The sequence below is a fragment of the Dermacentor albipictus genome, chromosome 8 (genome assembly GCF_038994185.2).
Source record: "Dermacentor albipictus isolate Rhodes 1998 colony chromosome 8, USDA_Dalb.pri_finalv2, whole genome shotgun sequence".
Lineage (NCBI taxonomy): Eukaryota > Metazoa > Arthropoda > Arachnida > Ixodida > Ixodidae > Dermacentor > Dermacentor albipictus.
Genome location: NC_091828.1, coordinates 57,579,494 through 57,607,466, shown reverse-complemented (window position 1 = coordinate 57,607,466; position 27,973 = coordinate 57,579,494). Strand labels below are relative to the sequence as shown.

Genomic DNA, 27,973 nt, shown 5'->3' with positions numbered 1-27,973 from the left:
AAGTCGAATAATGCCTTAAATCTCATACGATGCGTAGCCAACAGACGACACGGCCTTAAGGAAGAAAATCTGCTCAAGCTAACACACGCCTTTGCGCTATGCCACTTCCCCTACGAGGCGGCCATGCACAGATGGAAGGTAGCGGAGAAAGACAAACTCAATGTACAATTGAGGATGCTAGTCAAACTAGCGCTGGGAATCCCCAAGAACACCGACACAGAGCTCCTACTGCAACTGGGGGTACACAACACACTTGAAGAAATCGCCGAAGCTCAAGAACTGGCTCAATGGACAAGACTCTCTGGTACCAAAGCGGGTAGAGAAATCCTAGCCAAACTAGGTCATGACACCACAGTAATCGAGAATCTATATCAAAGCGTTCCCGCGGACACACGCAACTCCTACATGGTTCGCCCACTGCCACGGAACATGAACCCCGCGCACCATCAACCCAGAAATTAAGGCTTGCACGCGGATCGTTCATCCTGCGCGAAATACGTGATAAGAAGATCCTAGCCTGTTTCGTTGACGTGGCACAGTACCCGACCAGGAAGGCCTTCGTTGCCACCACGATCAATAAGCAAGGTCAAGTCAGAAACGCTCTCACAGTCAAGACCCACAAGCCCGAGATAGCAGAACAGGTTGCCATCGCTCTCGCGCTCACAGACCCGACCACCACCCACGTCTACAGCGATTCACGCTCGGCCGTCAAAGCCTTTCAGAAAGGAGCAGTTGCAAGACAAGCACTACAAATAATCAATAGATCCGCACCACTGCAGCATCACACCATCTGCTGGTTCCCGGCACACCTCGGAGAGATCGAGGACGCCACTCGCAATGTCAATCAGATAGCTCACAGGAGCGCGCGAGACCTCACCTTCCGCGACGCAACCTATTCTGGTCGCGACCATCCCAGCGAGAATCGGGACCCTCCCTCCACATATAACGAGATCATAAAGCACTTTTATCTAGACCGCAGAATATGCAGCACACATTACAATAAGCTCAACAGGCCTCAAGCCCTGACGTTCAGAATGCTTCAAACAAACACGTACCCCACGCAGAACAGACTACATCACTACATGCCTGACCTATACAAAACGTCATATAAACACCTTGCGCCCCGTAGCTCGCTCGCACGTCCGTCCGTCCGTCCGTCCGTCCGTCCGTCCGTCCGTCCGTCCGTCCGTCCATCCATCCATCCATCCATCCATCCATCCATCCATCCATCCATCCATCCGTCCGTCCGTCCGTCCGTCCGTCCGTCCGTCCGTCCGTCCGTCCGTCCGTCCGTCCGTCCAAAGACGAACACATTTCCAAAGCCTTGGAAAAGAGCGCGGATCGTTTCTGTCTTTTAGTCAGAGGTAAGAACTGCTGCGAGTAACTATATACCTATTTCTCTACAATGCGCCGCACCTAAATTATTCGAGTCAACTCTGCGCTCAATTATTTCATCTTCTATTAAAAATACTATCATTCCTCAGCAGCATGGTTTCATATCAGGACACTCCACATCTACCAACCTCGTTAGCGTCTTGATGCATGCCACTCAAGCAGTGTATAAGAAAGGACAGCTCGATGTCATTTATTTTGACCTCAGTAAGGTGTTCGATATTGTGTGCCACAAACTACTCCTTTAAAACTTGACACAACTTGATCTGCATCGCTCTGACACAGCCATGATAAGCAGCTACATGCGCAACCCGTACTGCTGCGTTAGCGTAAATAGTCAATAGTCAGAATTGTATGGGGTTAAAAGTGCATTTCCTCTAGGGTCTGTCCTAGGACCCCTTCTTTTCTCGCTGTTTATTAAAGACGTTTTGGCAGTCATTCAAAACTGTTGGTTTGTTATATGCTGATGACGCGAAACTTTCCATAGAGGTAAAAAAGTGTTGATGATTACGCCGCTCTTCAGAAGGACATTGCGAATTTGGAGCTGAAAACAAGCTGACCATTAACGCATCAAAAACGAAAATTGCAAGCTTCACGCGGAAGGCTAACAGGACCTTATTTCCCTTCAGCGATAAAGTCGATCTCCTGCCAAGAGCTGAGGGAACAAATGGCCTTGTAGTGTACTTCGAGAGCTCTCTGAGTTTCTCGCCCACGCTGGACGAGGCGGCGTGCACTTCAAACGCTCGGGACAGTATGTCAGGTGACGAGAAACATCAAAGAACCTGGCTTATTTGTGACTTAATATCAGAGTGTATGCCTTCCACTTCTTCAGTACGCCTCCGTTGTTTGGGGCGGCACTTGTAGGTCAAATTTTGATCTTCTCGAAAGCGTGCAAAAAAGGTTCACATCTATATTTAAACGCCGATAACGTAAGAAGCCTGCCATCTCCATAGAGCTGACACAGACACTCACGCGACCTACCCTAACCCGTAGACACAACAAATCGGATGTTCTTTTTCTGCACAAATTAATACATATAAAAATCTGCTGCTCACACTTGCTTTGTAATGTGCGCTTTTACATTCTGCTGAAAAGCACAACATAACGGCGCGCCTTTCAGCCTTACGATTTTCTTGACCCTCTATCGAGAGTGCAAACCGCGTATAACGCCCATTCAGAGTGGCTGGACAACTTCATGCCTAATTGTAATACCTCCCTGAAAGTAGTTGCAGAGGAATTTCAGTAACTGAACAAAAACTCTCATCAATCTGCAAAAAATTACCAAAAAGTCGGCATCGATGTTGCCGGATTGATGCCTTAAGGTAGCATGTGGGGGTTTATTTACCGTTTGCTTTCACCAAAGCAGAATAAGGTATCGTGACTCCTGCGGCAGAAAGGGCGTTCCACATCCGCCGCCAAGGTTTGTGAGTGGTGGTGCTGGCTAACGCTGTCAGGGTTTTACTAGGAAACATAAATACCCAAAAAAGGGGATGGGGAAACGGCGCCGCGGTAGCTCAGTTGGTAGAGCATCAAACGTGTAATGCGAAGATTGCGGGATCGTTCCCCACCTGCGGCAAGTTGTTTTTTCATCCACTTTCATTTCCATTTATTTATTCTTTTTATTTTTAACATACTGTTAGTCCCACTGGGACTGTTACAGGAGTGGATTTATCAGCAAGATACAGGAATACAGTACACAGTACAGTACAGTAATACGCCAGTTACACATCAAGCGGGCAACAATACGAACAGTATAGAGTACAGTACAGTAATGCGCCAGTTACGCACTGAGTGGGCACCAACACCAGATCAATACAGTCTCAACATGATCATCAGGTCTGGATTGTTGACAAGACTGACGAGGCTGCGAGCTCAACGAACTTCTTCAAGGAATCCTGCGCAGTTACAGATTTATCTAGGCCGTTCCATTCTCTTATGGCTCGAGAGAAGAAGGAAAAGTAATATGTGTTGTTAGCACAAGAGTATTCATTAATCGTAAAGTCATGCTTGTGACGTGTTTCTCTAGAACGATTAAAACTAATGTAAGTAGCAGGATCCATGCTAAATGCGTTATGAATTAATTGATAAAGAAACTTAAGTCTATGGAGCGTGACGCGGCTTGATAAGGTGTCTAGGCTTGCTTAGGAAAGCAGCTCTGTGGGAGAATCAGTGCGCCGGTATCTATGGTAGATAAAACGAACAGCTTTTCGTTGAACTGATTCGAGCATCTGTACATCTTTTTGCATATATGAAAACCAGACGACGTTTGCATATTCTAAGATTGGACGGATAAGGACTTGGTATCTGAAGTCGCAAAGCGCAAGGTGCGCTTAAGGAAGTATAAACTGTTCATTGCTTTTTGGGTAATGTTTTGTACGTGGGTTTTAGAGCTGAGATTATCAGAAATAATCACACCAAGGTATTTCTTTTCAGTTACTGTTCTGAGAACGCCGTTGCCAGTACCGTAAGGGAAATTAAGTTTTGTTTTCTTATTTGTGACAGACATCACTACAGTTTTTTATGTTGATTGCCATTTGCCATGTATTGCAAACCTTTATGACGTTGCGCAAAGCTGTGTTTAACTTTATTTGGTCTGCATGAGTGTTTATGTTTTTGTATAGCACGCAGTCATCCACAACGAGACGCACCTTCACATCAACGTGGTATGTTATGTCGTTTATGTATAAAATGAACAAAAATGGTGCTAGCACAGAGCCCTCACGCCAGAAATGACCGGAACGATATCAGAAGCAGGGTCATTGTATTGCACATATTGTCGGCGTTCCGATAAGTAGCTGGCTATCCACCTCGTAACGAGACTATCGCCAAGTATTTTGTTTAGTTTGAAATTCAGTTTAGCATGTGCCACGCGATCAAAAGTCTTTGAGTAATCAAGGAAAATTATATCAGTTTGACTTTGATGATTGATTCCCTCTGCGAGGTCACGAAAGATTTCTACCAGTTAGGTAACAGTGGACAACCCTGCTCTGAAGCCATACTGGTTTTGGTGAATGATGTTTTTAGTCTCAGTATGTTCTTTAAGAAATTTGATTAGGTGTGCTCAAGAATTTTACAACAGGTACATGTGAGGGATATAGGCCGGTAAGTGGACGGGGACGTTACGTCACCTGATTTGTGAATGGGCACAATTTTTGCTGCCTTCCATTCAGCGGGCAGACAGCTGTCCTGAAGTGACTATGAAATATGAGGTAGATATATTCACTGATTGGTTCGGCATAGCGCCTAAGAAAGCAGTTTGGAATTTCGTCAGGACCACAACTCTTTCTTTCATCAAGGTTCACCAACCTCTTTCTTTACTTCATTTATTAAGCACAAGTAATTTCCCCTATGTTGTCCTAGGTGTCAGTCTTTCTTGGCTTCTTATGATATGCATAATGGCATGTTGCGTCATTTTGACGGTGCCTTGCAGTCGTCCTCTGGTACACGACTAGTTGTTTACTACAGTTTGCAGCAGCGTAGTCATTCAACATCATCGCGTTTGCCTCTGCATAGTATTTTGGTACGGGAGTCTACTAAAAGTGTTTCTTGTAACGTACATCGCCACGCTGATCGCATGTTGCTTTGCGTTATGAGACCAGGGAAAACAAGGGGAATTGGGGCGATGGAAATTCAAGACGATGAGCAGAACGAGAACAAGGTGAAAGCCAGAGCCTTCGTTTCGACAAGTGGACTTTTTTTTCCCAAGGAGACACATGCTTTCCTCGGCACAGTATACATAGGCGTTCTTCTTGTAAACGGGTGAGGGGTTGATGCGGGTGGCCGAGGGAATGAACGAGCGTGTGTTAGCGGTGAGGGTGTTAATCCTAGAAGAGAGGTGTGTTTTGCGTTACTGGGACGTTTCAGCACCGATATTTGATAACATTTAGTTGATCTGCCGAAACGTTATAGCAATACATCCGCGACGCCAACGTATTTGTTATAAAGCATGCAAGTTATAATAGAATAGGCTCCCAAGATGGAGATTTATTTCCGTGAAAGCCATGAGAAAAAGAAAGTGCATTGTCGTAACATTGACTCCCTCCGGAGGCTTCCCTTGTTGGACTGCAGTTTGAAATATTTTTATGTTTGCCGTAAACATTCTTGTATTTATTTTGCCTTACTGGAAATAACACGCCATGAAATAAAATTATTAAGTTAAAAAAATGTAGGTCATGCATGTCGTACCGACTTTTCAAATAAGAACAAAATTTATTATGGCCTCAAAATGTAAGCCTTCTACACGGTTAGGGGGCATATATTTGTCGCAGGTGCAACTACTGGGTCAGGTTCTCTCTTTACCCGGGGCTCAATGTGCGGGATCACTTCCACAACCTCTAGACAATGAACAACTCTTTCGAAAATTGACGCTTCGACTCGTGCCTGAATACCTATGTTACTCCTTTCTCCTGGAAATAAGTTCCTGTACTTTATCACTACCGCAGTGCACTATCAAGGAAGAGGAGGAGGAAACAGAAAAGCGAAGACAGGAAGGTTAGCTAGTGTACGTATCAAACTATACATTTTGTGAGGATATGAGGCCAGGTTGCCTTCATGATAAAGTGAGCAACAATATCCAGTACATACGCAACGAACCGGTTTTAGTTGGCACAGGTATGTATGCGTTTTTCTGTTTCGAATCTGTGAGATTCCTGTATATCCTGTGCGCGCGTGATAAAGGAAGACAAATTTATGCTTACGAAGGGGGCTTAGCGTAAATAGTCATAGTTGCATTTGGAATGCAGTTTGTGCTGTAGGCCTTATATTATGTTCAGAAATTGACTCTACCCATCCAGCATTCTAACAAACTGGGTACTTTGACGTCAAAATGTTTTTGCTCTTCATCTTGTATGAATTATAATTCACTTGCGAGGGTTAGGTAGAAAAAAAGGGCTCCCATCTACTCTTTGAAGGTGGTTGACCAACGAAGCTGTGGCTGTGGTATAACCTGATGCGATAGAAGAATGCGACGTAGCCTATAATTGGGTCTTACCTCACCTGAGCACGACGCCGTTGTGCATATTGATGTTGCTTTTCCCGTCGACGCTCATCGTGCCCCCACTGCTACTCGGGAGCCTTCACTATGCGTCGGCTTTCCATAGCGCTACCACCACGCAAATAGAATCATTTGCTAGGCTCGTTGTTCTTTTACATATAAAAGTGTAGTGACTTCACTCCATGCTTGGCATGCTACTGTTGCTTCTTCGCGCAAATGCAGCTTGTTTACCAGCAAGAGCTTGCGGTGAAGGCTAAACTTGAAAGCGAGCTTTCTGGTTCTTTTTTTTTTCTTGCCCCCGCACAACCTACACTGCCGCTGCCGCGTGGAGGCCAGCGCCATCTGGTGGTGCTGCAAAGAACCCCGCGGCGCACGCCTTCCACTGTGATTGGTTGAGGTTTTTGCCCGCGGAGATGACAAATGCATTGGGGATAGGGTTATACAGTTTCGCTGTAGAACCACTATCGGACTGTGAGCGTGCCGTAGTGTGGGACTACGGGATAATTTGAATACCTGCGATTCTTTAAAGTGCACCCGATGCATGGTACACGAGCGTTTCCGTATTACACCCACAGGGGAATGCGGCCGCAGTGGTCGGCATCGAACCCACGAGCTTATGCTTAGCACTGCAAAGCGATAACCACTGCGCTACCGCGGTCGGTCCTGTATAAAGTTATATTTCCCATCAAACTCGCAAGTAACTTCTACTTGCTTTAGTTCGTCCTATGCTGAGCACTCATGACGAAGACTGAACAACATTTTCAGGATACGCATTCGGAAGGGCCTACACAGTACAACTCAGCTGTACATTCTGCATCTGAAAACCTTGCAGAAGCCGGCGCCAAAAGTTAAATATTGTAATTCCTTGTGTTAGAAGCAGCAACGGGGAATTCGATCACTTGGCTATGATGATGATTATAAGGTCAGGGGGTGTCGTCCGGTATATGGTACTGACTGTGTAACAGCATATACTGAGAGGCAACCAATATACAGATTAACCTAATACTCGCTGTATATTTGTGCTCATCTTGCTGTGACTGCTAATCTGGATCGCCATGAGTTCCTCTTCACTTATGTCTTCATGCTTTCGCTTAATTTTGCTATTGCTCTCACTGGCGGCCGCGGCAGCATCGGGGGAACGTCGCCTAAGGTATATGTATGCCTGATTTTTTCGCGAGTACGTATCGGCTCTCTTGAGACGGCATTCATCGCACCTTGACTGCTGCTGACGAGCAGTGGGGAAGTTCGTGGCAAAACCAGTCACACCTTACCGGAGCCAGCCACATCTGTCACCAATTCACACTGTCGAGGAACAACTTATATAGCGACGGAAATCAAGCACCGCGCCACATTGGCGGCAGCGGCAGCGGCAGCATTGAGGGAACGCCGCCTGAATCCCTACCTGGTTTTTCGCAGGCTAGTATTTCTGATCCCTTCATTCCCCTTGTTACCTTGCTTTGTACATGATGTTGTTGCTGCTGCTGCGGAATGGTGAACATGACTTCCAATGTGTTATGTTCGACTTGCGAGGTACGGCGCACTGGTCAAACTCTGTAATTGCTTGCGGATATTTAAAGAGAAGACAGTGCCATAGGGTCGACGATTCTTTAATTGTGTGCAGTGACTGTACTCTTTCTTTTCACACCGGAAAACGTTCAGGAATTTAAGATACAACGCTAAAGACTTCGCGCCGTCTGGCATGGCGTCGCATGACTTGCTGGCGACAGAAAACTCTAGTGCAGCCACAGAGTAGAAGTGATTATTCTGACTTACAAGACATTCGGATTGTGTTAAAGAATATTCGTTCCAAGCTTGACCAGTTGTTGCTGCTGAATCAAGTAGTTGAAGACATTGAGGACTCTTTGCAATTCTGGTCGGAGCAGTATGAAGAAGTGCGACAACGCACGGACAGAGAGCAAAAAGAAATTAAGGATTGAAACCGCCGCACCGGTAAACTCCAGGAAAATGAGAGCGATGTTAGCTAGCTTCAAGCCGAAATTGGCCCTTGACGCCCTTGAATGGAGGGGCCGCCGCGTTAAAGTTCAATTACACGCCATGAGGCACACAGAAAAAGAAAACCTGGTTGATAAACTAAACGTGCTATCCGCGCAGCTTAAGCTTCCAGAGCTAACAGCTAATTACGGAGTCGCGGTTCACCGTCTGCCGTCAAAGAAAGAAAGAAAATCCAAGGTATTATCTGTCGTTGCGCCAAACAGACTGATAGGGACGGTTAGCGGCGAAGCAGGACAAAGCTACGTGATATGAATCCCGATGCGTTCGTAAAGGAAAATGTGACGAAAAGGATGGGTGCTTTATTGCACGAAACCAAAAACCTGGGCTAAAAGGGCATAATACTAATATGTGGCACAATAAAAGCCGTGTTCTTGTGTGCAGAGCCGACGGTGGACAGTGGCGGCGATTCTCACCGTGGGTGATCTAGACGAGCTGGGCTAAGACACGTGGCATTTGTCGATGACTGTGTTGTAGACGCGAACAGGGAAACCTACGTATTACCTCAAGTCTGTGAGCAGTACATAAGTAAAGCGTTCCTAAAATGATTTTTTTCGCCTGAACAGCCGGTACGTTCTAAATAAGTAATCTGAACGTTACTTGTTCTTTGAACAGCTACGGCTTTCATTCGATGCAACATTATTACTGGAAACACGGTCTACTGACGAAGCAGGTGTTTTCCGTCTTCCATCCCATAATCCCTTTTGTCTAAATCGTACCTATGCACGCCGCAGCGTGGTATGCATCTTGATTAATGGAGGGCTTGTGAACTATTGCCCGAACTCTCTTTAAGTACACATGAGTGTGAAATCTTGCCAATGAAACTTCAAAATATGGTAATAACAGTCTGCTATCGTCGACCCTATGGCACTGTCTTCTCTTTAAATATCCGCAAGCAATTACAGAGTTTGTAAACAAAAATTATTTTGGTTGTATTTGTGGTGGAGAGAATAATTTTAATATGATGAAAGATTTCTCAAAGTTTAGGCTTGATATCTCGCTTATAGCAAATGGCCTAGTGAATGTCATTAATCTACGCAGTAGAATCACTCAGCCTTCTTCATCTTTCATCGAAAATTTTTTAAAAACACAAATCATGCAAACGTCAAAGCTGGTGTATTCGCTTATGATTTCTATGATCACCTACTTTTATTCCTTTGTTCGAAGGTGCGTGTACGTAGTAAGAGGCCCAAATTGACTCACGCCCCACAGAATGTCACACAAGAAAACTTGTCGAAACTTCGGGAACAAATGAAATATATTTCTTGAGAAGAAGTGCCTCAATGCAGCGACGCTAACAAGACCTATAAAATATTTCTTCGTATTCTAAACCAATGTATGTAGCTTTCTTTCTTAATATTCGCGTTGAGCAAAGGAAGGAAAATGGGAAACTCGGAATAAGTTCAGACATCCTTTTAGATCGAAAAGAACAACCTATATCAGAACTTTATTGAAACGAAAGATGAGGAGCTTCTTGTTAAGTTTTAAACAAGGCGCTACTACTCTGCACATTTCGTCGGTGCTGCAGTTCGATGTTCTGAGTTTATGTGGAGGAGACTTAACTCTGTCTTAAAGCATAGCGGGACTCCTGTACCAATTACGAAGCTGGAAATAAATGGTCAGGAACATTAAGGTAGATTGCTGGCAGACGCTTTTAATAAGCACTTTACTAGTGGCGTTAACATTCCTGTCGTGAAAAATAAGCAAAATAACCTTGGCTATGCTACAAGCACAATTGTGCAAAACCCGTAAATGAAATTGAAGTAAATGATATAATTAATAGCCTTAATAGAAGTAACGCAAAAGATATCGATGGATTCCAAATAAAACCTATTAAGGATGTTGCTGATTTTTTAGCCCCTTGTGTTTCTTATATATTTAACCTGTGTCCTAACCAGGCTCTTTTCCCTCGTCAAATGCAAGCAGCTCGTGCAATAGTGTTGCACAAACAAGGTACTCAAAATGGCATTGGTAATTATTGCCCGATATTAATCCTTTGTGCTTTTTGGAAAATTATAGAGAAAGTAATATTAAAGGGCTTTATTGAAATCGAAGAAAAACGTGATCTTATAACTCCGTTCCAGTTTGGTTTTCGTAAGGGTCTCAGCAATGAGATTGCGTTTTTTGCTCAGAAAGAATTATTCTTAACCGCTGTTGAGGAGGGAAAATTGGTCTTGGAAAGTTTTGTAGACCTTACCAATGCCTTTGACCATATAAACCGTTCTCTTCTAATTGAGACACTTTTACGCTATGACTACCGCGGAAAAGCTACACATCTGGTTGAATCCTACCTACAGAACCGTTTCCAGACAGTGGACACAAATCAAAATGTCTCTAGTTTGCTTGCCGTATTTGTGGTATGCCACAAGGCAGCCAATTGGGCCACTTTCTTTCCAGTCTTTACAATAATGACATAATAATATTAACTCTGCGGCAAAATATATAATTTACGCTGATGACACTCACATCTTCTTAATAGGAAATTCAATTTATGAATTAATTGATGAAGCCAATTCAACCTTGCAAAACTTAGACGAATGGACATGCCTATATAGTTGGACTAAATACAAAAGACAGGCTATGATAATTTGCAGTAAAATAAAAACGCTGTGAGCAATAAACACATGCTACTGAATTCTTGGCCTACCGCTATAGTACTCAGCTTTAAAAGATTGGGTGTCGTCTTTCAAGAAACCTTATCCTGGGATACAGATGTTGATTATTTAGCAGTAAAACCGTCCCGGGTAATGATACTGTTTATCGTAGCGTCCATGTACTGCAGCAAAATATTCCGATGTGGATTTTTAACAGTTTGTTTCAATCTAGGGTTCATTATTGTCATTTAGTTTGAGCTACTGTCTCTCAAGAAAATCTGCACAACATTCATGTCTTGCTAAAAAAGTTCTTGTGCGTAATTCAAAAAGTCACTGGTTACTTTCATACACTTACGTTTTTTGTAAAATATATAGTGAGGCCAATCGCCACAATGTACGATTATTGACTGTGTAGGGGTCATAACAAGATTTAAACACTGGATCCAGTTTTCTTAAGCAACATGGCAAGTCAGAAAACAATAGCACTATATATGGAACACACAAGAATGAATGTTGGAAAATACCAACAGTAAGAACCACATATGAAAAACAGACGCTTCGCAATTACCTACGAAGATTAGTAAATAGATTACACAGCGAAGCGATTGAACTGGAGAACACTACCCTTAAAGCTATTCGTAGTTACTTCAGCTTAAAGCTAGACGAATTTTTTTGATGTTTTTTTTTTCCTCGCTGATGTTCTTAGAAAAAACAAGCTTTTGTGTGCTGCGTTTTTCAAACATGAGCAGTATGTTTGCTTTCTTGGTTCTTGCTCTGCATCTAGCAGAACATTATTTGCATAATAATCTACACCTTGGACTTTCCTTTTAGAATACAATCTCTCTAGAAGATTGAAACTTTGTGTGTAGGAATGTATGCTTATATTTTATGCATTCCTGTAAGATTATGTCAGTTAGAACTTTTGTACAGAACTTTCTTTTCTTATTTCCGTAATATTTCGGTATAATTTCTAAAAAGTTATAAGACGATTGTGCTTGTTGCAGTAATCGCTAATGCGGCGGCCTTCGGCTTCATCAAGCTGTCGAAATGACAGCTTTTTCCGCACGCCTCTTCCTATCATTACACTGTACTGATGGGAAAATATGTATAGTTGTCATTGTATATTCGGCTAGACGTACGTGGTATAAACTGCTCAGATATGATAATTAATGGAAACACGCGAACGTTTTCCCGAAGTGGGTGCGACGATGCTCGCCCTACTGCGATACTTTTCCATTTGCTTCCTTTGATTAGAAAGCAAGCAAAGTAATGGAGAGGAAACGAGCTAAATTATCTTAGTAGGGCAAGCATCCTCGCACCCTGCGGGTAAACCGGGTGTGCGCTGTTGTGTCTGATGATGAGTGACTGACCGCTCACGCCGTAGCTTGCGTTATGATTCGGTCAAGCAGCGTGTTATATCTGAGTGCAAAGACATTTCTAATTATGGTTCTCGATTTGAACTGCCCTGTCTAAAGAAATTCGAAAGCTTAAGAAATCTGTAGTAGCAACAACTTGATTTGGGCGAAATGGTTCGTCTCAAGTGAAATATGGCGGTGCATGAAGAAGGCGAGGACAATCTAAAACACGCATAACAGGACCAGCGCTGTACTGCCAACTGGAAGTTTTGTTGAAAGATCAATCATATTTCATATTACGCCAAAAAAGACCAACAACAACAAAAAGTTTCAGAGGCATGCGTACTGCCTACCAATAGAAGTGCTTATCTAAAAAAAAAATATCTCAAGTTTTATTAGGCTGAGTGACGCTATGCTAACGCATTCGTCTCCTGCTTTGGTAATGTAGTAAGCTTCTACAATTTCTCTATTTGTTTTTGATCTTTACCTGCTTCAAAAACCTGGCTCATTAGTTTCAGGCCATGGCCGGAGATGTGGCAGACTAGGCCGATGAACAGGAACGGGACTACGCAAGCAGAGAAAGCGTTGACTGCGTTATAAGGAACGTACAACACAGGATGGCACCTAAACTACCGTTTAAACACGTTGTGTCCTGGTTGAAGGAGAAGCATGAATGCCCTGCAGTCGGACAAGGAAGGAGGATTCGTCATGCTACCAGAATTCCTCCTGAAAGGAAAAGTCACGAAGAAATTCAAAGCAGTCCATTTAGATACGAAAAACGAAACAAGAGCAGCTCTCAAGCTACTTACAAAACTTAATCTCGAACCGTTAAAGAAGCTCACTAGCGAAGGAGAATCTTGCTTTCTGCAAAAGTTCTTTACGTAGAAAACACATAATCCGAACCACCCGTTAAGGGTTATTGTATCCGTAAAGACATTGTGGTAGTTGCATTACGGATGCTTTGCAAGGCCATCCAAAGAATCTGCCGGTCAATGACTCCTAGTGAGTGAGAAGTTCGAAGAAATTGTGGGTGAACTAAGACGAACTTGCGTTAGAAATTTTAATTGCGTCAACGGGTTTTCTGTTGATCTGGAAGTTTAGTTTACTTCACCTCCTTGTGATGGTGTGTTGGTTGCTTTAAGAGAAGTTATCAATGGAACCGGTGAAGAAGAATGTGGAAACTCCGTAGGCATAAACGTTGACAATTTGATAACGCTCTTGCAATTTTATCTTCAGCCAACAGCTATCAATCCTGACTTCAATTTCTATATCCAACGCACCCGTAGTTGTATCGATTCATTCTTCGCACGCTTGCTTTGCGATAGAATTTTTATCTAGCATTCACAAACGCATTTGCGCTGATTTAGTTGACTGCCCAGTTATGCGCATTTATCGCTACGTAGATGACTACCTGGTTCTTGTAAAGCTGCGACCTGGTTATTGGTTTGACGAAGAAGATAAAAATATTTCTAGAATTTCAATACGCACGGTGGGCGATCGAAGTTCACCTTTGAACTGCCGAATTTTAACTAGCATTCTGTTCTTGGTTATTAATCCTTCATTTGCTTGAAATCACCATGTTATCTGAGTTTATCAACCTAGGTCCAAGGAAGGCGTGCTTTCCTATGACAGTGCTCATTAAAAACTCGTGAAAAGGGGAACAGCCATCTCCCGTATTGAAGCTACAATGAACACATCCTGTGAGCACCAAATGAAAAATAGTCTCCTGCCGCAGGCAGAACATTTTAAAACAGCCGAGTAGCCCTCATCTATTATCAAAGGCGTGTGTTAAGCCGTCCTAAAAGAATGCCCAGGAAGAAAAATCGAAACGCAGGAAAAGGAAAATAGGCCTTTTCACGTAATACTACATGCTCATAAGTTATCCCATTATCTAAATGAAGTGGTCAATAGGCACCAACTGAGCTTAACGTTTTCCGTTCCCTCTAAACTTTGGAAATTATGCAATGCTATGAAAAATTGTAAGCACCAGGAATGCACCACACCCGCCGTGGTTGCTCAGTGGCTATGGTGTTGGGCTGCTGAGCACGAGGTCGCGGGATGGAATCCCGGCCACGGCGGCCGCATTTCGATGGAGGCGAAATGCGAAGACACCCGTGTACTTAGATTTAGGTGCACGTTAAAGAACCCCAGGTAGTCAAAATTTCCGGAGTCCTCCACTACGGCGTGCCTCATAATCAGAAGGTGGTTTTGGCACGTAAAACCCCATAATTTTTTAAAAAGGAATGCACCACGAATCGCAAGAAGCAATTCAAGTCTTCCGCTGACGTCGTTTACGAGATACGTATAGATTACGGGCAAGTGCACATCCGAAAAACCGGGCAATGTTTAATGACAGAGCTAGGAAGCAATTAAACAATGTAAAAAAAAACGGGACGGTAGCAATTTAGCTGCGCCTTGCAACAAATTCTGATGTACCCCAGTGTTCAATGACACCAGGTTTCTGAAGCACGGAAGGAGCGGAAAACAAAAAGAAGTTGTAGCAGCTTGCTACATTACCAAAGCTGGAGATAAATGCGTTTGCATAGCGTCACTCAGCCTAACAAAACTTGAGATAAATTTTCGAAATAAATTTCTAAATACATTTTTAAATAATATTTCGAAATAAGCACCGCTACTTGTAGGCCGTACGCATGCCGTTGAACCTTTTGGTTATTGTTTTGTTTCACATGTTATAAAAGCTGGTAGAGCTTTCAACAAAATGTCCAGTTGGCACTACTGCGCTCGTCTTGTTTGTTTTTCGATTGTTGTGCTCGTCTACGCACTCCTTTAAGTTTAGCTAAATACTTCGTGTTCATTTTAGCCTACAAAGCGCAATTTCATATTAGCTGTTTAAGGCAATATTGGCACGCGCTACTTGCGCTAGAAGTCGAGGAAGAAGAAGTGTGCGTGGCAGCTGCTGCAAAAAGCGAACTGTTATTTTATTGGAATTCCTAACAATAATCAATTAAACTTCTAATTTACAGTACTCTCGTCCCACGCTCCACAATACAAATCTAGATTGTCTCTACTTCTAACCATACGGAAAACCGCCTGCTTCTTGGCCAATCCCCCATAGTGGGTACGCGCCACTCTCGAGGCCACAAGACAAGACAAGACAAGCGAACTGTTCGCTTAGAACTGACTGACTGGCTTTTCCTCTCGTGACAAACTGGTGGAAGTGCGGGGTACGCATCCATCGTATGCCTACCGGTCCTCATCCAGAAGCTACCGACGCCAGTACCTCGGGGACGGCAGAAATCTATCGAAGCAGCCGTCGCCTCCAAGGTCTTCCACCGCAAACAGCTCCCTGACAAGCTCCTTGAGGAAGATGTCAAGAACTACCGCAAGCCAAACCGAGGGGATCCCAAATGCTACCGTACCATGCATTCTCAAGGCGCCTCGCACGCCTAACCCGTTCCATGGCGACGCCTTTGAGGACGCTGAAGACTGGTTGGACCATTTCAACCGGGTCGCCGCTTTTAACGACTGGGACGATCGCCGTAAGTTGAAGAACGTCTACTTTTCCCTTTTAGACGCGGCGAGAGTATGGTACGAGAACCACGAAGCCTCATTTACCAGCTAGCAGGAGTTTTACCGACTGCTTTGCGAAGCCTTCTGCACTCCCGAAAGAAAAGAAAGAGCCGAACAGGCACTGTCTTCGAGGTTCCAAATGCCAAACGAAACCGTCGCCATGTTCGTCGAAGACATGATGCGATTGTTCCGTCGGGCCAATCCACTAATTCCAGAAGACAAGAAGGTGCGTCTGTTAATGCGAGGCGTAAAGGAACAGCTTTTCGCGGGCCTCGTGCGCAATCCTCCGACAACAGTCTCTCAGTTCGTTCGTGAGGCAACAGTTATGGAACGTATTCTTCGGCAGCGGCTCTCGCAGTATGAACGCCAGACCACCATGACTGCTGCATGCTCTCTCATATCTGCAAATGATGACAGGGAGTCCTTTACCGAGCTAATACGACAAATCGTTCGAGAAGAACTGCAGAAGTCCTATGCATCAGCTCGGGCACCTCCCAGTGCCGCGGTTCTTACGGATGTCATTCGGGAAGAAATCGGCAAAGTGGTTCATCCCTCGCCACCAACACGACCCGAACCTCCCACGTTCTTGTACGCGGATGCTCTTCCGGCTTCCGCGCCGTCGACGGGCCGTTTTTCGCAGCCGCCTGCTGGGATTTCTCGACGCTCCCCAAGTCCGATCCACCGCACGAATCCGCAAGCACCTTTTCATCCTGGTCCGCGCAAATCTACAGTATGGTGCGCCCCCGACAACAGTCCGTTGTGCTATCACTGCGGGGAGGCTGGTCACATGTATCGCGACTGCCAGTACCGACGGATTGGTCTGCGGGGATACCATCCGGATGCCCGTTGCCCGCGCTATGGCGAACGCCCGCACGACATCGAGCAATACTTAGAAAGTAACCGGCTTCCTCCTGCCCAACAGCGAAGACAGTTACGGTCGCCTTCACCTCGTCGGTACGCGTCACCAAACCGTGCTCGACCCGCCTTTGATTCCGCTGGAGTCAACGGTGGAAGCCCGTGCCGGGGAAACTGAAAACGGCGACCTGCGGGGGTGAGGCCGCTGTCATGCGAACCGTCAAATATCCTCCGCCGACGCCATCCCCTCGCGACGTACCGCTGACGCCTTCATTCGAAACTGCAAAAAGAACTTCTGCTGCTATTACTGCTTCAATCGACGGTTATCCGGTAACTGCACTTGTCGATACGGGAGCTGACTAATCGGTTATGAGTGCCTCACTGGCCACTCGGCTAGGCAAGGTGCTGGCAGCGTGGGACGGCCCACATCTGATTACGGCCGGAGGACACCTCGTGTCACCCATTGGACGATGCACCGCCAGACTTGCCATTTCTACTTCGACTTTTGTAGCGTCTTTCCTTGTGCTGCCCAAGTGTTCTAGGCTAGTTATACTGGGCATGGATTTTCTCCAGGAATATGGGGCGATCATTAACCTTCGTGACTTGTTCGTGACTTTTTCTAACGATGTATCTTCGGATTCGAGTGTGGAGGATGAACATCACCGCACGGCTTTACGCGTGATCGATGACTGCGTGACGTTACCGCCTCGCAGTAGCATCTTCGTCCTTGTTGAATGCCCCCAAGAACAACTAGGAATAGGCATCGCCGAAGGTAACCTCGCCATATTGCTGGATCGCGAAGTCAGCGTCGCACGAGGTCTCGTAGAGCTCCAACATAGGCAAACCACGATTCTAGTTACCAACTTCAGTGGCGAATACAAGAACTTTGTGAGGCATACCACCATGGCCTACTTTGAAATGGTGGCCGAGTCCAACGCCTGTGCTTCGGTATCGACAATCCCGATTCCGGAACCCAGCGATGTGGACTTGACCAGTCACATCAACCTCAACCCACAGCTAGACCAAAACGAGAAGGAGAGGCTCCTCACTCTGCTATCGTCATTTAGCGACTGCTTTGCCACCACGTCGAAGGTCAAACAGACTCCTTTAATCAAACACAGAGTCATCACTGAACCGACCGTCCAACCTGTTCGCCAACACGCTTATCGCGTGTCGCAAAGAGAACGGGATGCTATTCGTCATCAAGTTAAACAAATGCTCGACGATGATGTCATTCAACCATCGACAAGTCCTTGGTCTTCACCTGCTGTATTAGTTAAAAAGAAAGACGGTTCACTACGATTCTGTGTCGATTACCGCAAACTGAACAAGGTCACGAAAAAAGATGTTTACCCACTTCCTCGAATTGACGACTCCTTGGATCGCCTGCGACATGCCCGTTACTATATAAGCGATATGGTTTCAGGGCACACGTGCGAACGTGAAGGCGTCATGTAAAATACAAATATGTGCAATGTGAACTGAAAACTGCTTGAAGTTTTTACTCGTTGCCAAGCGCGATTCAAGCGGTAGCATTTCAAGCGACTTAATTTCTCCCGCGCAGAAAAGCGCCTGACTGGAATTCGGGGACGGGAAGCAGGAGACACCATCTATGATGGACGTCCTGGAATATGTCCTCTTCGGAGTTCTGGTCCTGGCAAACTTTTCTCTGGGTCTTTGGTTCTCCTTACGCAAACATGGGCGATACGCGGGTTCGACTTCCGCAGTAGTGGAAGTGTTTCTCGGAAGCCGGACACTTATGATGCTTCCTCTGGCAGTTTCAACTGTGGCATCAATCATCTCGTCAACGGGGCTTATCGCCTTGCCTGCCCACTATTACGTGTATGGCTGGCTCCTCATTTGGTGGTCGACATTGCCGCTACTTCTTTTCCCGTTGGCTACGCACGTGTTTGTACCAGTGCTCTATGGCCTCGGTGTGACGTCGATGTTTGAGGTGAGTGAAACGCTGTGTTTTACAAAACAGGTCTCATGCACCGCTTGCTTTGGCTTGGTTCACATTTCAACAAAATGAAAAAAAGCTGAAATGCGGTGAAACGTCCGAGATGCTGTCACATATATCACACGTACTGCACACTGCGCTCTTTAAGGCCTACAATTTTCTGCTATTGTAGGGCCTCGCAATAGAACCGTGTATGAACGCTTGCGACGTTTTATGCGCGTGCTCGTTCATATGACCTGTTTTCTGTACAACTAAAAAAAAAACAATTTCATCAAGCCTCAACGAGTCGGCCCTTAAACCTACGTGAGGAGTCGTCGATCCCGTAGCTACCGGCTGGCGCGGCACTGGGGTTATGGAAAATCAGAATGCTCCCTCCTCATATAACGAACTAGTGAAACATTTTTACTTGGGAAGGAGACCATATCAACTGCCACTTGGAAAACTAGGGAGACCACTGGCTTTAACATTCAGGTTGCCCCTGGTCGGGTCATACACAAATCCCTCACTGTTACGCAGAATCTTTCCGGAGATACAATCTACCGAAATGATCGGGCTATGCTCAGGCGTAGCTAACATAGAACACGTGCTCTATCGGTGCTCTGCGTTACGCGACGGTGACGGCGGCATGTCGGCGGCACCATTTTTACAATGCTAGTGGTACATTATCAGACGCGAACACATCAACATGTAGGATGTTCTATTGAGTAATTGTTCTGGCAAAAAATCGAACTTTGTGATTCGTGTGCCCCATATTCAGAGTTACATTGTCGGAATAATGATGACTATTTGGTCTGATAGCGGTTGGAGCTAGGGTGCAGGACCAAACTGTGAGTTGTCTTTTCATAGGAAGAAAATAACTTTTCAGTGGTTCCTCTCTTTGAGTTTCATGGGTGGCAGTATTGTGTTTATTCATTAGTGAGGTGGGGAATCATGATGTCCATAACAATGAAATGCGAAACAGGTGGGCAGTCTGTTGAGGCGCTCCAGTTGGTAATGCCCTTTTTTGTGAACGGATCCCAGAGGACACCGACATATTCCAATCTCGACTTTGCCAACGCGTTATAAACTGATAGGTTCACAGATGAAAGCGAGCGTTTAGGCCTATGCCTTAGCAGGCCTAGTTTATGCTGGGCAGATGCAAACATTGTTTATGCGTTGTGAGCAGTTCAACGGGTCGTTGCTTGTGACACCTAGATATTTAAGAGTGGTTATCTCGGTAGTTTCGCATCATTAGTAGTGTATTGATAGGCTAGAGGGCGTTTCTTGTTGTTGGTGCACATAAACACAGTTTATTCTTCACCAAGTTTCATTTCCCAACCATCGTAGCACTCAGAAATTGCGCTCAGGTTTTATTGCGAGGTACTTGGTTGTAAGCAGTGTTAATCACTTTGTAGAGTAAGCATTCATCCGCAAACAACATAGTACTAACACTGCATCGATGGACGATGTTACGTCATCAATATGCCCAAGAAAAGGAAAATTACGAACATTGTCCTTTGCGGTACTCGTGCAATATGCTCAATACGCTGATATTCAATTTACGATAACGGTGGAAACTCATACTTGCTAAGTTTCCATATCAAAGTAAAGCGAAAGTTCCGGTCGAAGGATTTATTAAAGCTGAGGAACGTAATATCAATCAGGCCGGCGTTATCAAAAATTGAGGCAAACGCGTAAAAGGTGAAGACAAGTTCAGTAGTTGCAGAAAGTCCCGTTCGCAAGCAGGGGTGAAATGAAGAATGGATGTTGAAAGTTTGAAGAAGTTCTGCTAGATTTTGCGAAATATGGCAAGACCAACTGGCTCTTTCGGATGGCCGCATTGTGATTACAGTGATGCTCTTGAGAGCTTGGTTTAACGGAGACACAAGTCATACACGTTTTGATAGGTAGAGAACGGAGAGTGGACGAGCTTTTTTCAAGATTAAAAGCAGGTCTGCCGAGTGGCGATGGTGGTGCCCCTGTCGGACAGCCACTTCGGCTCGAGCAGGGGGCAGTGACCCCGCTCGACGGTGACAACGAGGTGACAGATGGTAGTTACAATAATTTCTATACAATGACGCGTTGCTAAAATGGATTATTGTCCATGGAACGTGTCCGGGTGTCGAATATGGTTATGGTGGTTTTCATGCAGTGGCGCATACCAATAATGGGAGGTTTGACAATAATCGTGAGGTACATATCTTGCCAACGCTAACTAGTCCTCTTTATGAACGCTGGTTCTGATGATGGTCGTGTATTCTATGCCATGGCACACACCTACAATGGGGTATCGGCCAAGCACCCGGTACATCCAGAAAATGAAAAAGGTGAATAAATACAACACAATATATGGCAAGAGTGCGACGTAATAGTTGTCGAAAACCCGCAAGGTCGAGAACTAATTAATTAAGGGTAAATGAGACATCCACCCGATCCTAGCGCCTGCTACAAAGGAAACCCATGCGGGTTCCTCGATAGAAAAGCCTCGCAGTTTAAGAAAAATTCGTGCTTGTCCGGGACTCGAACCCGGGACCACCGCCGTTCCGGGGCAGCCGCTCTACCATCTGAGTTAAGCAGGCAGCTAGGAGATAGCAGGGCGAAGTCGTACTTGTCAACAGCTCGAAGCAAAGGCAAGAGTTCGAAAGAATAGTTCTGCGAAAACACATTCAAACTTTTGCATCCATCCATCTATCACTATACGGCATATGCTTCAAATGTAAACATACACCATACTCGCTATGTCAAAGATAATAAAGAGGTATTCGTTAAACACGCGTTTTAAGTGTCCAATTGTCCGAGAAAGTTGTGGCCAGAAAAAAACACATAAACCACCTGTGCATGCACAATCTTGCTAATAGTAATCTTAGCGTTTTTACTAAAATTAGCGTTACTGTAACTTTGAAGAGCCTGGAAATGAGCAATTCATGACTAAATTATGGCTTCCTGTGTAGTGAGCTGCGTTTAACTAGTACGATCAAGATGCACATAACGTAGCTCTCCTAGCGAATAAAATTCCTTACGGGAAATATCAGCTTTAGTAGTTATATTGCACCAAAGGTCGTTTGAGATACAGGAAATCTGGTGTCATTGCTTTGAATGGCCTACATTTGAAATAACACACGATTTTGCGAATCGTGTGTTATTTCAAATGTCTTGACACCCGTACTTTCAGTAGACCAGCGCATTACCAGAAGATATACCGAAGCCACCTTCTGCTCCGTCTTTTCATTTCATTATGCAGTAGTCTACTCAAAGTACGCATCTGTGAACACCTCGGTATTGCGGTAACACATCACATAGAATGTTAATTGGTGATGTTTTGTCCGTTATAACTGCTCTCTCAAAAGTGTGCTTTTTTATTTTACGGTAACAGGTTGATTATCAGAGGATAAATAAAATCAAAATTGAATTTTTTTAAATGCCGTCACAATATCCAACGTCAGGAAGATCTGGAGCGCGAACTGCATGCGGCGTTGCAGCCCGTATTTCATTCTTGTGTTTTTCCTGACTTACAAGGTCTATTTGCTAATGCACTTGAATACTATTAACTTCAATACTGATACACTTCAATACAATTTGATAATACACTTCATATAATTTGTTTTGTTCAGTGTCCATCTAAAAGTTCGTGAACGTAGCATCAAAAAGAGGAAAATCTGCAGCGTCTTATGCGTCGCGCAAGTGTGTAGTGTGTGTAGAGTACTTTTATTTGTGGTTTTCATCTGCATAAGGGGCTGTGTCATTTATGATAGAACACCAGTAGTTGATATACTGTCTAGAATTCGTATTGCTCTTTCTGTCGCTGTCTCTATGCATCCTCCATCGTAACACGAGTGAGTGCATTCTCTCAAAATAACTAGCCCACAGTTCGTGCATTGTTCGTTATAAGGTCATTGTTTACAATAGTATATGATTCTTTCCCCGCAGTACATACGTCTGCGCTTCAACAGCACCATATCTATCACTGCCTGTGTGATTTACATTTTTTTAACGGTAAGTACGACGAAGATTCTTCTGCACATATTGTGACCACTAATGTCTGTTTCTAAGCTCGGCAAAGATAATCTTCCAGTGTGGCGATAGAAGCCAATTGAACAAGAACCAGATAAGAAAGCCCTTCTATTAAGGGGGTGCCATGCGATTTGTGGTTGCCGGTTGCGACAATTTTCCCCAGTTTTTTTATTTGCGCGCTGTCTTCAAGTGCAGATTCAGCTACCGTGCAAGCTGTACCTTTATTGTAGTACCCTTTTTCGCCGCTCAAAACTTAGCACGAGATGCACAATAAGGCGAAACCTTATTTCATGTGGTGCAGGGAAATGATGAAGGCCTGGTCTCATTGGTTAATGTCGGTGCAATCCATCTGGTGCAGCCTCAAAGAAACATCAGAAATCATTCAAGCGATGATAATCACAGAGGCCTCGTTGAGAAGAAAGAAACCCAGATCATTCGAGCCTAAAACGGACACCCTGTTTGTGGCCTGTCATCACATTGTGACAGCTGCTGTGCGGCAAGATATGCTGCTTCTTGTTAAATATGGGAGATGGGAGAGGCAAAAGACCCAATGAAGGATCTGAGTTTGCCCGGTGAATGTAAGCAGACGTTTCAAAGAGTTCAGAATAAGAAAGCTAAGTGGGCATGATTACAGTGTCCACTCGAGAGACTGTTGTAAAAGTGCAGCTTGCAAATATTAAGCTAAAAACGAGCTGTAGCTTTGATCACCTAATGAAGCCGTAGGAAATATCAGAACGTTGTGTCATCATAACATCGAGGCGTCGTGGTGAGTGCTTTTCGTAGGTTGTAGACTTACATATATTAAGGTGTCGGGGTAGTGAAAAATTACCAGTAATAGCAGTCTCGCGACCTGCTTTAATTTGTGCTCCTTTAGTACCTTCTGTTTGCATGGTATTCTGAAAGTATTGCTATCGTCATTCTGAACATAAAATTTTAAATATTTTTCTTGTTCGGGATTAACAATTAGATTTCCTAACTGAAGGTCGTAGTGGACTTTAGTTAAGAAACTGCTTCTGGAAAATAGCGTAAAACACTACGAAGGAAGAATTCTATTTGACCACCTTTACATTAGGCATCTCGCTATGTGCCGGTCCAAATATTGTGCAGGACGTATGGTCACAGCCGTAGCTCTGCTTGTTGTTGTGGAGTTTGGTTGTTTACGTGGTATGCATGTTTGATGCCAATTACTGCTTACCTACTGTCGTTGAGAACTATTCCTTATCATTGCAGTGAAGCTTCCATGTATTTTCCCGCTTTGTGTCGTGCCAATTTATGGCAGGGTGGAAATGGGTTTTCATGTTTTTTTAGCTCTGGATCCTTATTTGGCAATATAGGTCTCAAGTATGCGTATTTTGTACAAGTGCAATGATGCTGAGGCAAAGGTGCCCTCCTATTTATTTCGTGTAAACATTTGGAAGGCGTTCAATGTGGAGTCCAAGAATTACTTTCGCGCTTCAATTACATTGCAATTCTGCACGTAGCTGTTTAGAATCAAGCTACGGATTCACAGCCTAAACGCTTGTGGTTCTGTTCTGCACTTCAGATTAAGCTGAATCTAGGTCATGCATAAAAATGACGGGCACTTGTTTTCAGCTTTTCCAGTTGTTCTTGATTTGGGGGGGGGGGCGGGGGGGCGGGGTTAGGTGGGAGGCAGTAGAAGGAGAGGATCCACGGGTGTTATGTTTTGGCAGGTTCGCAACAAAGTGCCCGACCACCCTCCCCCAAACTTGCAACAACCATAGGAGGGTTACCCACAACACCGCCTTCCTTCAAAGGGCAGGTGTTGCAAAATAAGTCACATTTTGCCCGGGAGTGGTTGGCTTCGATTAAATAAGTACACGAGGAAGAGTTATAAAAGTTGAAGTATGTTGACGTGATGGCGTTGCCTAATATAGGAGATTGGCACTCTCACCCATGGTAGATGTTGCCGATTTACACGACCCTGTGTTCTATCATTCCTTTGATGGTGAATCGTGTGACGTGTCACGCAGTTAAAATGATAACAGTATTTGATGTCCGTAATGAAATCCCTACAACCGTACTTCTGTCAAAAGAAAATATTAAAAATAGCAAGGTGTAGTGCCACGCATCATAGTTATCAAAGATTTGAGAACGCGACTTGTATGTAAATTCTGCCAGTGAGTGCCGAACATTAAATATGTCAACTCTCTGTATTGTGCTTTTTCTTCTAGCAAAGTATCGGTGCTATCTCTATTTTCGCAGCATCATTGGCCATTAAAAGAGGTACAGTATGATTCTGTAATTTACTTGGATAGTTGCATTCGTGAAGTGTCGAACCAAATACTCTGAAGAACTTGGAGCTTCTTAAGTTGGTGATAGTTACCCAATTAGACGTTTTAAAAATTATTGTGAGGAGAAACATTTCATTGCTACTTTCTTTTCTGAAAAATTAGTTCTGCGGAATTCCGCAAGGTTGAGGAATATTCAAGAAAGGAAGAATTGACATCCTGCCGTATGTAGCACGAAGCTACAGAGACGCAAAAGAGCTAATAAGAAACAATTCCGCTTAGTTGACGAAAAAAGTCATGCTGGTTCCGAATAGAAATTTGTCCTGGTCCCGGACAGGGATGAATTTTTCCTCAACTCGGAGCCTTTGTTTCTCAGTAGCTCGCGTGGGTTTCCTCTGTAGGCTCATACTACAAACGGGTGGGTGTCAATTTATGATGGTGGAATACTCGTACATGCGTCACGAAAAGTTTGTGAAAGAAGGCGTTTTTGCTGCTGAAGCGAAAAAAGAAGCGTTGACTGTCATTACCACTTGCCGGAAGTGACGCTTGACTCGGAACGCGCGGCTCCTCAGCATGATCATCGAAATTAAGGGCCGTCTGCGGCTGCCCACGTTGGGCTGAAAAATTTCGGAGCTGAAGTGCTGGGAAACATAAGTCATGTCCGCTGACCATCAGGTGCAGGCACGGTCTTAGGAGCTACCTGGAGTCTCCTAATAGAAAAATGGGACTATTGCCTGGCCTGAAGTTTTCCCAAAATCGCTTCGTTAACATTTTCTACCTATTTAGGACGAATTTAGGCAAAGCGAAATTTAGCACCATTTGCCTTTAAGGCAGAACGGACACGTTGTTTTCTCATATGCCCCAAAGTCTAGAATTTAAATTTATGCAGTCTTTGAATCACGTTCAGCTTGATCTGTATGCATTGAAGATTGTTTTGTACAGGAAGCACTTTTCCGTGCACCTGCGTATCTGGAGCGGTGCTTAAACTTGAATCCACGCATTAAACGGTCGCAAATGGGACCGTGGGTACTTGTTTCAATAGGTTCTCATCTTTCGAGAAGACAAAGGATGAGAACAAAAGGCAAGATGTCCACACGACGTGGTACCCTTGTAGCCGGTAGACAATGTCTATTTTCTTCAAGTGCACTAAAAAGTATAGACATATGAGAGTCTCTGACGAACATGTTATTCTGTTTAAGGGAAGAAATCACCAGACACACAAATACAATAAATTTTATATATGGCAAATAGGGGTAACCATAGCACGTATGAATCCCTGGTTGGTAATCGAACATTTCTCATTTGAGTCTTGCGAGAACGTGAACAATAGTTTGGGCACACGGCTATTGCTAAGATACGCTGCGTTTTCGTCCTTTATGATATCGCGGATGAATGAAAGCACCTTGCACGTTCACTCAGCCTAAGCTATTTCTGATGTAAAAAAGCAAGAATAGATGTATGTCGAATATAATTTTGAGTGTACAGCGCGAAGTCTGAACGCGAACGTACGCAAGACAAGTACGAGTTCTTGTTCTTTCTATGTCTACCTTCAACCTTCGCGCTGTACACTCACGATAATGGATCACAGAGTAGCCCAATGAGCCACCCCTGATAAGTAAAGGATAAAACTGACAGAAAGTAGCTCAATACACGGTCCTGTGCAGTGTTGCCCACACATGAACCCGTTAAAAATTGCTTGATGTACTTATTCGCGTGCTTTTTGTCCGTTCTGCTGAATTGTTAGAATACCACGTTAGAATATTGCAGTATCGCGTTTAGGTTATGCTTAGACGCCAGCTTTCAAGGGGCATATGTGCTGCAAGCTTGATGTGCGACCAATCATCCCAACTGTTAGTCAAGAAAACTATTTTATGTTACGATGGGGAAACCGTAAGTGCGTAAGTGCTGTTTTGTATATTCATCTCACTACGTGACAGTAGTTTCACCTGCTGACTCGCATTCGAACTGTTTGTTTTTCAGTGTTCCATGCACCTCTCCTCTTGTGCAACATTGCAATTGGACTGTCAGGAACTATTTACACAGCAATGGTAAGAGCTCCTTGGGCTTTTCCCACCGGAATATGTTTTAGAGCGCAGCGCTTAGGCGACCGTTCCTGCGGCGAACGTCGGTGTCGACGTGACTAAGCGAACGAGCATAGCGAATGATGAAAGAGCGAACGCGGCGTGCAGGGGGGCCTAAAGACGTGAGGAGGAAACTGGAGGAGGAGGGCATGGCGAAAGCGTGAGCAGAAGAAGGCACTGTGCGGATGATGGCTACGAGATGGCGCCACAGTAGTGCGCGTCGGCTTGGCAGAGCCTGCGGCGGCTGCTGTGAATCGTGCCCACGCGCTGCCTCTCGCAATCTCCAGATTAGCGAGGCACTTGCGCAAGACTGTGCGCCATTTGGAACGCGTTCACGCTGTTGGGAACCAGCGCGCAGATGTATCAACTTTGACGAGGAAATGTTCATCGCCATGTTTACAGCGGGGATCATTCTTTCGTTTAGTCATTCACTGCGGGGGTCTTTCTTTGGCTGCCGGTGCATTTCGCCTCAATCGGCACCGCGTGTGTCACACAATCTAGGAAGCCACGCTCATTATGTTGTTGCTACGTGTGCCATATATGCGCCCATGGGGCTTGTGGCACGAGCCCATTACATTTACAGGTACGAAGAGCCCCTCTGCGGGACAAGCTTTTCTAAAAAAAAATAGAGTGAGAGATATGAAACATGGGATCAACAAAAGTTTTCCTAGCAGTTACCTTGCACACACTGTTTAATTTTTCCGCTGCATCATTTGCTAAGTTGTCAAAATTTCTAGCCAATATATAGTTACTTGCATAATTGCGTAAGCTTGATTGTCAAATTGCGCATCGCATTCGAAAACATAATTTTCAGCAGTTTTCAACTCGCTACAATTCACCCTGTAGTTTTTCTACGATTCGAAGTTGTGGCGTAAAGCGCAAAAATAGGAAACGAAGTTAATGTGGGCTCATGCGTTGTGCACGTGCGACACCATCGCTCTCAAATGGGTGTTTCAAAGAACC

At 44.6% G+C, this 27,973-nt stretch overlaps 1 protein-coding gene across 7 annotated transcripts in view; it reads left to right on the top strand.

Moving 5' to 3' along the window:
• LOC139048445 (sodium-dependent multivitamin transporter-like) overlaps positions 1–27,973 on the top strand; it is a 73,353-nt gene that overhangs the window by 22,965 nt on the left and 22,415 nt on the right. For 4 of the 7 annotated variants that reach the window (XR_011507706.1, XM_070522836.1, XM_070522832.1 and 1 more), the window contains exons 1-4: positions 17,596–18,684; positions 22,597–22,662; positions 24,873–24,924; positions 26,910–26,977. Coding sequence is in view for 6 of the 7 variants with exons in the window: in XM_070522832.1 (XP_070378933.1) it covers positions 18,343–18,684; positions 22,597–22,662; positions 24,873–24,924; positions 26,910–26,977 (528 nt within the window). In the remaining variant the exon portion in view is untranslated. Of the gene's footprint in view, positions 1–17,595; positions 18,685–22,596; positions 22,663–24,872; positions 24,925–26,909; positions 26,978–27,973 lie in introns of those variants that run through there. The other 3 variants (XM_070522835.1, XM_070522833.1, XM_070522838.1) reach the window with 3 other exon arrangements.